Source organism: Engystomops pustulosus, chromosome 5, assembly GCF_040894005.1.
Source record: "Engystomops pustulosus chromosome 5, aEngPut4.maternal, whole genome shotgun sequence".
NCBI lineage: Eukaryota > Metazoa > Chordata > Amphibia > Anura > Leptodactylidae > Engystomops > Engystomops pustulosus.
The window spans coordinates 6,752,678-6,765,698 of NC_092415.1; the positions used below are offsets into that span (position 1 = coordinate 6,752,678).

General features: G+C 49.7%; 1 protein-coding gene across 5 annotated transcripts in view; it reads left to right on the forward strand.

Annotated features, from left to right (window-relative positions):
• TSNARE1 (t-SNARE domain containing 1) overlaps window positions 1-13,021 on the forward strand; it is a 209,500-nt gene that overhangs the window by 35,478 nt on the left and 161,001 nt on the right. For all 5 annotated transcript variants that reach the window (XR_011855647.1, XM_072151091.1, XM_072151086.1 and 2 more), the window contains exon 3: window positions 10,969-11,094. Coding sequence is in view for 4 of the 5 variants with exons in the window: in XM_072151091.1 (XP_072007192.1) it covers window positions 11,010-11,094 (85 nt within the window). In the remaining variant the exon portion in view is untranslated. The remainder of the gene's footprint in view (window positions 1-10,968; window positions 11,095-13,021) is intronic.

Sequence of the window (13,021 nt, forward strand, 5' to 3'; positions counted from 1 at the left end):
GCGAGCTGCCATGTCCTGTGTCCTGACACCTTTCTATCATAGCCAGCAGTGGTCAGGGGTCAGCATGGGCGCTCTGACCCCTTTGTGACTACACCCCCCATACACAGCGAGCTGCCATGTCCTGTGTCCTGACACCTTTCTATCATAGCCAGCAGTGGTCAGGGGTCAGCATGGGCGCTCTGACCCCTCTGTGACTACACCTCCCATACACAGCGAGCTGCCATGTCCTGTGTGTCCTGACACCTTTCTATCCTAGCCAGCAGTGGTCAGGGGTCAGCATGGGCGCTCTGACCCCTCTGTGACTACACCCCCCATACACAGCGAGCTGCCATGTCCTGTGTGTCCTGACACCTTTCTATCATAGCCAGCAGTGGTCAGGGGTCAGCATGGGCGCTCTGACCCCTCTGTGACTACCACCCCCCATACACAGCGAGCTGCCATGTCCTGTGTGTCCTGACACCTTTCTATCATAGCTAGCAGTGGTCAGGGGTCAGCATGGGTGCTCTGACCCCTCTGTGACTACCACCCCCCATAGACAGCGAGCTGCCATGTCCTGTGTGTCCTGACACCTTTCTATCATAGTCAGCAGTGGTCAGGGGTCAGCATGGGCGCTCTGACTGCTCTGTGACTACACCCCCATTCACACCGAGCTGCCATGTCCTGTGTGTCCTGACACCTTTCTATCATAGCCAGCAGTGGTCAGGGGTCGGCCTCTGGTTTTGGGATGGTTGATTTCATTTAACCCTCTCCTGGTCTTGCTTCCACTGTCCGGCCATCGTGTGATCCTCCTGGCACCTGTTCCTTAGTATTTTCCACCCGGCACCTGTAGATTTTTCGCTTCCCGTGTGCGGTCCAGATTCCCTCCCTTTTATATCAGCATTAAAATGTAATCAGCGTCTATTTACTACCATGAATGCTCTGCCTGAGAGATGTAATTGGTGTGAGCGCAGTGAATGTGGTGACGTTGGCGGCCGGGGACACGGGGCCTGATGAATATCCTACTGATTGCACCGAATGGCTGAGGACTTCCGGAAGGGATGACGGAGGCAGACCGGCCCGGAGCTTCCCTCCTTCCGTGTCTGAAAAATAATTGTGTTTGGAAAGTCAAGAGGAGGCAATGACCCAGGAAGCTTTAAGGGCAGCGGGACTGGACTGAAAGAGCCTAAAGTCTAGAACTTTTTACTAGTTACAGAGTAATAGATTGTATCCCCCCCGTACAGTCTCCTCTCCCCGGGATGTAATGGCTGATAACAGAGAGTAATAGATTGTATCCTCCCTGTACAGTCTCCTCTCCCCGGGATGTAATGGCTGATAACAGAGAGTAATAGATTGTATCCCCCCCCTGTACAGTCTCCTCTCCCCGGGATGTAATGGCTGATAACAGAGAGTAATAGATTGTATCCCCCTGTACAGTCTCCTCTCCCCGGGATGTAATGGCTGATAACAGAGAGTAATAGATTGTATCCCCCCCCCTGTACAGTCTCCTCTCCCCGGGGTGTAATGGCTGATAACAGAGAGTAATAGATTGTATCCCCCCTGTACAGTCTCCTCTCCCCGGGATGTAATGGCTGATAACAGAGAGTAATAGATTGTATCCCCCCCCCCTGTACAGTCTCCTCTCCCCGGGGTGTAATGGCTGATAACAGAGAGTAATAGATTGTATCCCCCCTGTACAGTCTCCTCTCCCCGGGATGTAATGGCTGATAACAGAGAGTAATAGATTGTATCCCCCCCCCTGTACAGTCTCCTCTCCCCGGGGTGTAATGGCTGATAACAGAGAGTAATAGATTGTATCCCCCCTGTACAGTCTCCTCTCCCCGGGGTGTAATGGCTGATAACAGAGAGTAATAGATTGTATCCCCCCTGTACAGTCTCCTCTCCCCGGGATGTGATGGCTGATAACAGAGAGTAATAGATTGTATCCCCCTGTACAGTCTCCTCTCCCCGGGGTGTAATGGCTGATAACAGAGGGTAATAGATTGTATCCCCCCTGTACAGTCTCCTCTCCCCGGGATGTAATGGCTGATAACAGAGAGTAATAGATTGTATCCCCCTGTACAGTCTCCTCTCCCCGGGGTGTAATGGCTGATAACAGAGAGTAATAGATTGTATCCTCCCTGTACAGTCTCCTCTCCCCGGGGTGTAATGGCTGATAACGGAGAGTAATAGATTGTATCCCCCCCCCTGTACAGTCTCCTCTCCCCGGGATGTAATGGCTGATAACAGAGAGTAATAGATTGTATCCCCCTGTACAGTCTCCTCTCCCCGGGGTGTAATGGCTGATAACAGAGAGTAATCGATTGTATCCCCCTGTACAGTCTCCTCTCCCCGGGGTGTAATGGCTGATAACAGAGAGTAATAGATTGTATCCCCCCTGTACAGTCTCCTCTCCCCGGGGTGTAATGGCTGATAACAGAGAGTAATAGATTGTATCCGCCCTGTACAGTCTCCTCTCCCCGGGATGTAATGGCTGATAAGAGAGTAATAGATTGTACCCCCCTGTACAGTCTCCTCTACCCGGGATGTAATGGCTGATAACAGAGAGTAATAGATTGTATCCCCCCCTGTACAGTCTCCTCTCCCCGGGGTGTAATGGCTGATAACAGAGAGTAATAGATTGTATCCCCCCCCCTGTACAGTCTCCTCTCCCTGGGATGTAATGGCTGATAACAGAGAGTAATAGATTGTATCCCCCCTGTACAGTCTCCTCTCCACGGGGTGTAATGGCTGATAACAGAGAGTAATAGCTTGCGCTCTGTCCTGGATCAGGCTCCTCTTGGTAATGAAGGTCGTCTGTTAATCCCGAATTTATCATTTCCCTATATAATGACACGAGCTGTGACCCGGGACAGTAACGAACTGCTCATAGCTATAACCAAAGAGAACGGGAAAACAAAAAGTATTTTATATGTATCTATCTCTCTGACGGCCTCCAAATGTGACCAATTCTATCTCTGTCCCTCCAGAGCTGTACTCACTATTCTGCTGCTGGTGCAGTCACTGTGTACATACATGACATTACTTATCCTGTACTGATCCTGAGTTACATCCTGTATTATACTCCAGAGCTGCACTCACTATTCTGCTGCTGGTGCAGTCACTGTGTACATACATGACATTACTTATCTTGTACTGATCCTGAGTTACATCCTGTATTATACTCCAGAGCTGCACTCACTATTCTGCTGCTGGTGCAGTCACTGTGTACATACATGACATTACTTACCCTGTACTGATCCTGAGTTACATCCTGTATTATACCCCAGAGCTGCACTCACTATTCTGCTGCTGGTGCAGTCACTGTGTACATACATGACATTACTTATCCTGTACTGATCCTGAGTTACATCCTGTATTATACCCCAGAGCTGCACTCACTATTCTGCTGCTGGTGCAGTCACTGTGTACATACATGACATTACTTATCCTGTACTGATCCTGAGTTACATCCTGTATTATACCCCAGAGCTGCACTCACTATTCTGCTGCTGGGGGTGTCACTGTGTACATACATGACATTACTTATCCTGTACTGATCCTGAGTTACATCCTGTATTATACCCCAGAGCTGCACTCACTATTCTGCTGGTGCAGTCACTGTGTACATACATGACATTACTTATCCTGTACTGATCCTGAGTTACATCCTGTATTATACCCCAGAGCTGCACTCACTATTCTGCTGCTGGTGCAGTCACTGTGTACATACATGACATTACTTATCCTGTACTGATCCTGAGTTACATCCTGTATTATACTCCAGAGCTGCACTCACTATTCTGCTGCTGGTGCAGTCACTGTGTACATACATGACATTACTTATCCTGTACTGATCCTGAGTTACATCCTGTATTATACCCCAGAGCTGCACTCACTATTCTGCTGCTGGGGGTGTCACTGTGTACATACATGACATTACTTATCCTGTACTGATCCTGAGTTACATCCTGTATTATACCCCAGAGCTGCACTCACTATTCTGCAGGGGCAGTCACTGGGGCACATTTACTTATCTGTCTGCTGGAGTTCACCTTCTTCTTCCTGGTGCATGTAAGTGTATTGTCCGTGTATAATGTGCTGTGCGGGGAGTTACTAAGATCCTGCGCCCGATATCCTGCATGTGTCGCTTCCCCGCTCAGGTCCCCGGAGTTCTCCTTCTTGTTCCTGGTGCATGTAGGTGCTTGGAGTTGCGGCACAATTTGAAAGTTAAATCCTGCATTCAGTCCGAATCAGTCGGATCGTCCAATGGCCTGGCACCTAAATTGCCACAGAAGAAGCGCAGCTGCACCATAAACCGATCATGTGCACCAAAATTGCAGTGCACACACCTGATAAACGCCCTTCTCCTCTCCCTCCTCTGTGTTCTGTGTAGGGTTTTCTATACACACACGAATTTATTACATATTTCACTGAGGGGCAAAATTACATTTCCTGTGAATTTTGGGAATTTGCAGCTGATGTGTGGTAATTGTACGGCGGGCGGCGCACATGGCGGGAGCGGTGTCTTCTCTTCTTACCTCGTCTCAGGGATGATTGTAATGGAACTCAAAGTTCTAATTAAATTATCAATACAATCAGCGAGACAATGGGAGTAACAATGTAACAAGCTGAGGAAGCTGATGGCGAGTCGGGATGTAAACGGCGCCTGGCACATCGCAGCCAATCACAGGCCGGATCATCATAGACATCTCCAGATTATAATCTACAGGAGGCCAATATCCTCTGCTGTACTGCTGAGGTGGCTTATAATCTACATCACTGGGGGTCCGACATCAGACCCACCCTCTAATTATCTATAGGAAGATTTCCAGTCGCTAGCACTGATCACATGACCATTCTGCCGCTCAGTGCCCACTTTTACAAAAGGGAGACCTTGAGGGGTGTAATCTTTAGGACCCCAATAATCAGGAGTTTTTAATCCTATGATGTGATTACTGACACATTAGGTGTTCAGAGAAGGATGTGTTGAGTCCCGGGCTGTCGGACCCCCATCCATCTGTATTGATATAGGTCATTAATAAATATCAGAGAAGGGGGTCCTACAGCTTATTTTCTCTTCCATAAACAGCGCCACCTATGTGCACAGGGTGTTTCTGGTATTGCAGCGCAGTGCTATTTTCTCCAGTGGAGCGAAGTTGCAGTACCAGACACATCCTATGGACATAGGCGGCGCTGTTTTTGGATAGAGCTTCCATGGTGCCAGTCAATGTGCCGACCTATCATGATAATTTAATAATAATTTCTTTATTTTATATAGCGCACACAGATTTTGCGGTGCTGCACAGAACTTGCCAAATTGGCCCGATCGAGGTTTTCAAATAAATCTGGATAGCAGCCATAATTGTGTGTGGTTGTTCAAGTCCTGTGGCCCCATCACATTCATCTGTGGCTTCTCTGTAGTTTTACCCACTGCATTTAGCGCCTGTGGCAGGTGGCGACGTGGACAGGCGCTCCACGTGACTCCATCCTCGCTGCGCGGCCACTTGCATCCATAGGCGACCCTTCTGCTTATCGCGCATCACCCTATATCCTTAAATGCAGTCACCATGGTGATGCGGCGTGTTGCCCTCTCCTAGTCGCCAGCGTGTGCCCTTTTCACGTCTGCCACACGAGGATTCAATCAACACTTATTTTTCTCATCTCGGAGGCTGATGCCTGCCATGTGGCACTCCGTGATTATAGAGTCCAACACTCGTTACCAGTGACCCAAGCGACTCCCAATAATCAATTTCCTGCACCCCCTCCCCCCACATCCCTCCTGCGCCGGCTGGTGATTTACACGCTGCTTCCAGCCACCCGCTCGGCCCTCTCCTGCCCGCGCTCCTATGTGTGAATGACTTCCCCCTCTAACCTCAGTGCTTGTTTCCAGTATCTGGAGTAGATCTGTAGACGGGTCTACCCTGGGAGCATCGCCAAATAAAACTGCTAAACACGAGGGGGCGGAAATATGTTTGGGGGAAAAGTTCTGCCGCTTTTTAATAAACTTATTTGCTCAACGTTTTCAGGCGCTCTGCTTGCTGCGAGTGAATGAAAACCTTGAGTATTGAATGGAAACCAGTGGATTTGATGATGGATTTTGCATTAGCCGGGGTCACATGGTGAATATTTGCTGCAAAATCTGACCTCAACAGCCCCCTGCACCCCTGCTGTTACTGTGTCCCCAGCGACCGACTATCTATCCATTAGATTATTCACGGAAATTCCCCCTGAAGTTGTACGTATTCTATAAAGCCCCCCCCTGACGGGAACAGCGCAGTTGGGAGAATGTTACTTTTTCCTGGCGCTGATACTTTGTATCAAACTGAGAATTCTACCGGCAGGATACAAGTGTAACAAACCATCAGCATTAGAGGAGTGCACAGCACAGCAGGGGGCTGAGGATTGGGGGTCTTTTATTAATGGACCCCCAGCAATGGGAATTGATACACATATCCCTGGAGTGACTAGAAATATCGGGGTGCGCCGCCCTGACAGTGTCCCTTGGGTCGTAGAAGGGACTTCTGAGAGTGGACATTACTTTATGACCTCTTTAATCGGCCATTTAACCAAGGCCCCTCATATCGGGATACAGGGGGGGCCTGGCTCATGTGATTGTAATTGCCGCATCATTTGGTCACGTGACGGACTCTTGTTTCCCGTGATATGACGGGCGCTTGCACCCCTGATGATATCATCCAGCGCTTTGTTATTTTGTTTAATAATATTAATTGAATATTGATCAGCTTCTACAGATCGCTGGTTATACCTTCAATATTAATTTTTTCGCCATAAACCGATTCATCCAGAAACTAAACTCTTTGCCTGGCAATTAAGCTTCTAATTAATGTTGAACACAAGAAAACTGATGGAGATAGGAGCAACGTGCAAGTTACTAACCCTAAAATCAGAAAAGATTATATCACCCCCACCTGTGCAGTCACCTCTCCCTGGGATGTAATGGCTGATAACAGAGAGTAATAGATTGTATCCCCCCCTGTACAGTCTCCTATCCCCGGGATGTAATGGCTGATAACAGAGAGTAATAGATTGTATCCCCCCTGTACAGTCTCCTCTCCCCGGGATGTAATGGCTGATAACAGAGAGTAATAGATTGTATCCCTCCTGTACAGTCTCCTCTCCCCGGGGTGTAATGGCTGATAACAGAGAGTAATAGATTGTATCCCCCCCTGTACAGTCACCTCTCCCCGGGATGTAATGGCTGATAACAGAGAGTAATAGATTGTATCCCCCCCCTGTACAGTCTCCTCTCCCCGGGGTGTAGTGGCTGATAACAGAGAGTAATAGATTGTATCCCCCCTGTACAGTCTCCTCTCCCCGGGGTGTAATGGCTGATAACAGAGAGTAATAGATTGTATCCCCCTCCTGTACAGTCTCCCCTCCCCGGGGTGTAATGGCTGATAACAGAGAGTAATTGTATCCCCTCCTGTACAGTCTCCTCTCCCCGGGATGTAATGGCTGATAACAGAGAGTAATAGATTGTATCCCCCTGTACAGTCTCCTCTCCCCGGGATGTAATGGCTGATAACAGAGAGTAATAGATTGTATCCCCCCCTGTACAGTCTCCTCTCCCCGGAGTGTAATGGCTGATAACAGAGTAATAGATTGTATCCCCCCTGTACAGTCTCCTCTCCCCGGGATGTAATGGCTGATAACAGAGAGTAATAGATTGTATACCCCCCTGTACAGTCTCCTCTCCCCGGGATGTAATGGCTGATAACAGAGAGTAATAGATTGTGCCCCCCCTGTACAGTCTCCTCTCCCCGGGATGTAATGGCTGATAACAGAGAGTAATAGATTGTATCCCCCCCTGTACAGTCTCCTCTCCCCGGAATGTAATGGCTGATAACAGAGAGTAATAGATTGTATCCCCCCTGTACAGTCTCCTCTCCCCGGGGTGTAATGGCTGATAACAGAGAGTAATAGATTGTATCCCCCCTGTACAGTCTCCTCTCCCCGGAATGTAATGGCTGATAACAGAGAGTAATAGATTGTATCCCCCTGTACAGTCTCCTCTCCCCAGGATGTAATGGCTGATAACAGAGAGTAATAGATTGTATCCCCCCTGTACAGTCTCCTCTCCCCGGGGTGTAATGGCTGATAACAGAGAGTAATAGATTGTATCCCCCTGTACAGTCTCCTCTCCCCGGGGTGTAATGGCTGATAACAGAGAGTAATAGATTGTGCCCCCCCTGTACAGTCTCCTCTCCCCGGGATGTAATGGCTGATAACAGAGAGTAATAGATTGTATCCCCCCCTGTACAGTCTCCTCTCCCCGGAATGTAATGGCTGATAACAGAGAGTAATAGATTGTATCCCCCCTGTACAGTCTCCTCTCCCCGGGGTGTAATGGCTGATAACAGAGAGTAATAGATTGTATCCCCCCTGTACAGTCTCCTCTCCCCGGAATGTAATGGCTGATAACAGAGAGTAATAGATTGTATCCCCCTGTACAGTCTCCTCTCCCCGGGATGTAATGGCTGATAACAGAGAGTAATAGATTGTATCCCCCCTGTACAGTCTCCTCTCCCCGGGGTGTAATGGCTGATAACAGAGAGTAATAGATTGTATCCCCCTGTACAGTCTCCTCTCCCCGGGGTGTAATGGCTGATAACAGAGAGTAATAGATTGTATCCTCCCTGTACAGTCTCCTCTCCCCGGGATGTAATGGCTGATAACAGAGAGTAATAGATTGTATCCCCCCCTGTACAGTCTCCTCTCCCCGGGGTGTAATGGCTGATAACAGAGAGTAATAGATTGTATCCCCCCTGTACAGTCTCCTCTCCCTGGGATGTAATGGCTGATAACAGAGAGTAATAGATTGTATCCCCCCCTGTACAGTCTCCTCTCCCCAGGATGTAATGGCTGATAACAGAGAGTAATAGATTGTATCCCCCCTGTACAGTCTCCTCTCCCCAGGATGTAATGGCTGATAACAGAGAGTAATAGATTGTATCCCCCTGTACAGTCTCCTCCCCCCGGGGTGTAATGGCTGATAACAGAGAGTAATAGATTGTATCCCCCCCTGTACAGTCTCCTCTCCCCGGGATGTAGTGGCTGATAACAGAGAGTAATAGATTGTATCCCCCCCTGTACAGTCTCCTCTCCCCGGGATGTAATGGCTGATAACAGAGAGTAATAGATTGTATCCCCCTGTACAGTCTCCTCTCCCCGGGATGTAATGGCTGATAACAGAGAGTAATAGATTGTATCCCCCTGTACAGTCTCCTCTCCCCGGGATGTAATGGCTGATAACAGAGAGAAATAGATTGTATCCCCCCTGTACAGTCTCCTCTCCCCGGGATGTAATGGCTGATAACAGAGAGTAATAGATTGTATCCCCCTGTACAGTCTCCTCTCCCCGGGATGTAATGGCTGATAACAGAGAGTAATAGATTGTATCCCCCCCTGTACAGTCTCCTCTCCCCGGGGTGTAATGGCTGATAACAGAGAGTAATAGATTGTATCCCCCCTGTACAGTCTCCTCTCCCTGGGATGTAATGGCTGATAACAGAGAGTAATAGATTGTATCCCCCCCTGTACAGTCTCCTCTCCCCAGGATGTAATGGCTGATAACAGAGAGTAATAGATTGTATCCCCCCTGTACAGTCTCCTCTCCCCAGGATGTAATGGCTGATAACAGAGAGTAATAGATTGTATCCCCCTGTACAGTCTCCTCCCCCCGGGGTGTAATGGCTGATAACAGAGAGTAATAGATTGTATCCCCCCCTGTACAGTCTCCTCTCCCCGGGATGTAGTGGCTGATAACAGAGAGTAATAGATTGTATCCCCCCCTGTACAGTCTCCTCTCCCCGGGATGTAATGGCTGATAACAGAGAGTAATAGATTGTATCCCCCCCTGTACAGTCTCCTCTCCCCGGGGTGTAATGGCTGATAACAGAGAGTAATAGATTGTATCCCCCCTGTACAGTCTCCTCTCCCCGGGGTGTAATGGCTGATAACAGAGAGTAATAGATTGTATCCCCCCCTGTACAGTCTCCTCTCCCCGGGATGTAATGGCTGATAACAGAGAGTAATAGATTGTATCCCCCCCTGTACAGTCTCCTCTCCCCGGGATGTAATGGCTGATAACAGAGAGTAATAGATTGTATCCCCCTGTACAGTCTCCTCTCCCCGGGGTGTAATGGCTGATAACAGAGAGTAATAGATTGTATCCCCCCTGTACAGTCTCCTCTCCCTGGGATGTAATGGCTGATAACAGAGAGTAATAGATTGTATCCCCCCTGTACAGTCTCCTCTCCCCGGGGTGTAATGGCTGATAACAGAGAGTAATAGATTGTATCCCCCCTGGTTGGCTGCCGGCCCTGACTACACTATATATCTGGGCTCCTCCGTGCTGCAGTGATTTCCTGGAGTGTGTAGTTAATATTCACTATTCGCTCTGTTACTCCTGAGGTTGTGATCTGCTGGAGGTGGCGGCTTCACAGCTCATAAATAAGACCCTCACGTTACTCCCTATAAACGTCTCCTGTACTGACCCCTATACATTATCATACAGACCTATAGGAGGACGGGGACTGTATCTGTGCTGCCTGCAGGGGGCGAGCTGAGAGATTACTGCTGGGGTAGGACAACACAAGACACCAACCTGTCAGCATGTGAGACCACACAGACTGCAGCCAGTGTTATGTCCCTGGAGAGATGTGTAATCAGGCCTGTGTGTATGTTGTTAGTAGCAGCAGGACTGTGATGTATAAATATTCTGGGATTATAACTGGGCTGTCTCCTCACACTGCTGTGCTCTGTGCTCTCTGCAGCCAGTATCAGGTACTTTCCCTGGAGACGTGTATACTGTATACCTTGTACGTCAGCCCTGCATGGTCACATTAGACAGCAATGTCCTTTTAGATTGTGTTTAACCCCTTGTGTCCTGTAGTGAGTTATGGCGCCCCCTAGTGTTGGTGCACGGGTCATTATCATGCTGCTGACGCTACTCTCGTTATTTTGCAGCTCTCCTGCGGCCCAGTTACGCCTGAATCTTTTTATCAAACATGTCGTATGGCTCTGTTGATGGCAGCGGATTTGGAAGCAGAAACCCCTTTGGCGGAGCCTCTACTCAAGGATATCAACCTCTAGGTATGAGAGCGGCGCCCCCTGCTGTGCCACCCACTGTACTGCTGCCCCCACGCCCAATGGGCTTCATTCCAGATACCAGATTCTGACCCAGAGGAATGACTAGAGAAAGCATTCTCAGTGCCGTTATTGTTGTGTGTCCTTCACTGGATCAGGACTTGGGAAAGCTGGGTGATGATTTGCTCCTCTGTGGCGCTCACCCAGCTTTACACATCACTATACTGAGCTTGATGCAACAATTTAGTGAAAACCCACATGGTCTTCATTATTACTTTTACTGCGGTTGGCACTCAGCTTTTTATAGAACTGAATATCTAAGCAGGTTGGTCTTTCAGCGCTTTCGAAAAGCTGGGTGAGAAATTGCAGGATTCCCGCAACACTTCCATATTACAAAGCTTTCTATGTAACTGCAAAACCTAGTCTGGGAAAGCTGGGTGATAAGCGGCTGGGGAGGTTTCCATTTGATTGGTTATTCATTCAACACGACCAGATATTCTGAGTTGTGGAAAAGCTGGATAATGTATTCCTTAGCTTTCAGTACATCTAGATTGGTGAAATATCCTAAAAAAGCTGGATGATCACTTCTAAGCATCTCCATCACACCTGTCCAGGAGTTTGGTCATTCCGCCCCTCTTAGGTTATGAGCCTCCCCCCTCTCACAGGTGTATTGGGGTCCCCCCCCCGTGTATTGGGGTCCCCCCCCAGAGTTTAGTGCAGGTGTCTCCTGCTCTTCTGAAATTCTTTCTGTTCTTGTTTTTGTCATAGAGTTTCCAAAAATATCCTGTGTGTGTGGGAGCCGCCGCCAGCGCCGATCCATTAACATTTTCAGTTTTTTTCAGAATGCAAACTCCAGGGAAGCTCGTAGTCAGATCACAACCCGGTGCAGGGATTACAGCACCCTACAGTGCCCACTGGTGCAGGGATTACAGCGCTCATCCGTGCCCACCGGTGCAGGGATTACAACGCCCTGCAGCGCCCACTGGTGCAGGGATTACAGTGCCCATCAGTGCCAACCAGTGCAGGGATTACAGTGCCCATCAGTGCCAACCAGTGCAGGGATTACAGTGCCAACCAGTGCAGGGATTACAGCGCCCATCTGTGCCCACCAGTGCAGGGATTACAGCGCCCTACAGTGCAAACCAGTGCAGGGATTACAGCGCCCGTCAGTGCCAACCAGTGCAGGGATTACAGTGCCAACCAGTGCAGGGATTACAGTGCCTATCTGTGCCCACCAGTGCAGGAATTAGTGCCCATCTGTGCCCACCGGTGCAGGGATTACAGTGCCCATCTGTGCCCACCAGTGCAGGAATTAGTGCTCACCAGTGCCCACCGGTGCAGGAATTACAGTGCCCATCTGTGGCCACCAGTGCAGGAATTACAGCGGCCATCAGTGCCAACCAGTGCAGGAATTGGTGTCCATCTGTGGCCACCGGTGCAGGGGGGGTATTATCCTGCGCTGTAGGGGGGGGGGTATTATCCTGCGCTGTAGGGGGGGGGGGGTATTATCCTGCGCTGTAGGGGGGGGGGGGTATTATCCTGCGCTGTAGGGGGGGGGGGTATTATCCTGCGCTGTAGGGGGGGGGGGTATTATCCTGCGCTGTAGGGGGGGGGGGGGTATTATCCTGCGCTGTAGGGGGGGGGGGGTATTATCCTGCGCTGTAGGGGGGGGGGTATTATCCTGCGCTGTAGGGGGGGGGGGTATTATCCTGCGCTGTAGGGGGGGGGGGGTATTATCCTGCGCTGTAGGGGGGGGGGGGTATTATCCTGCGCTGTAGGGGGGGGGGGTATTATCCTGCGCTGTAGGGGGGGGGGGTATTATCCTGCGCTGTAGGGGGGGGGGGTATTATCCTGCGCTGTAGGGGGGGGGGGTATTATCCTGCGCTGTAGGGGGGGGTATTGTGACGGGGTGTCCTTGTGGCCCCAGTTCGGG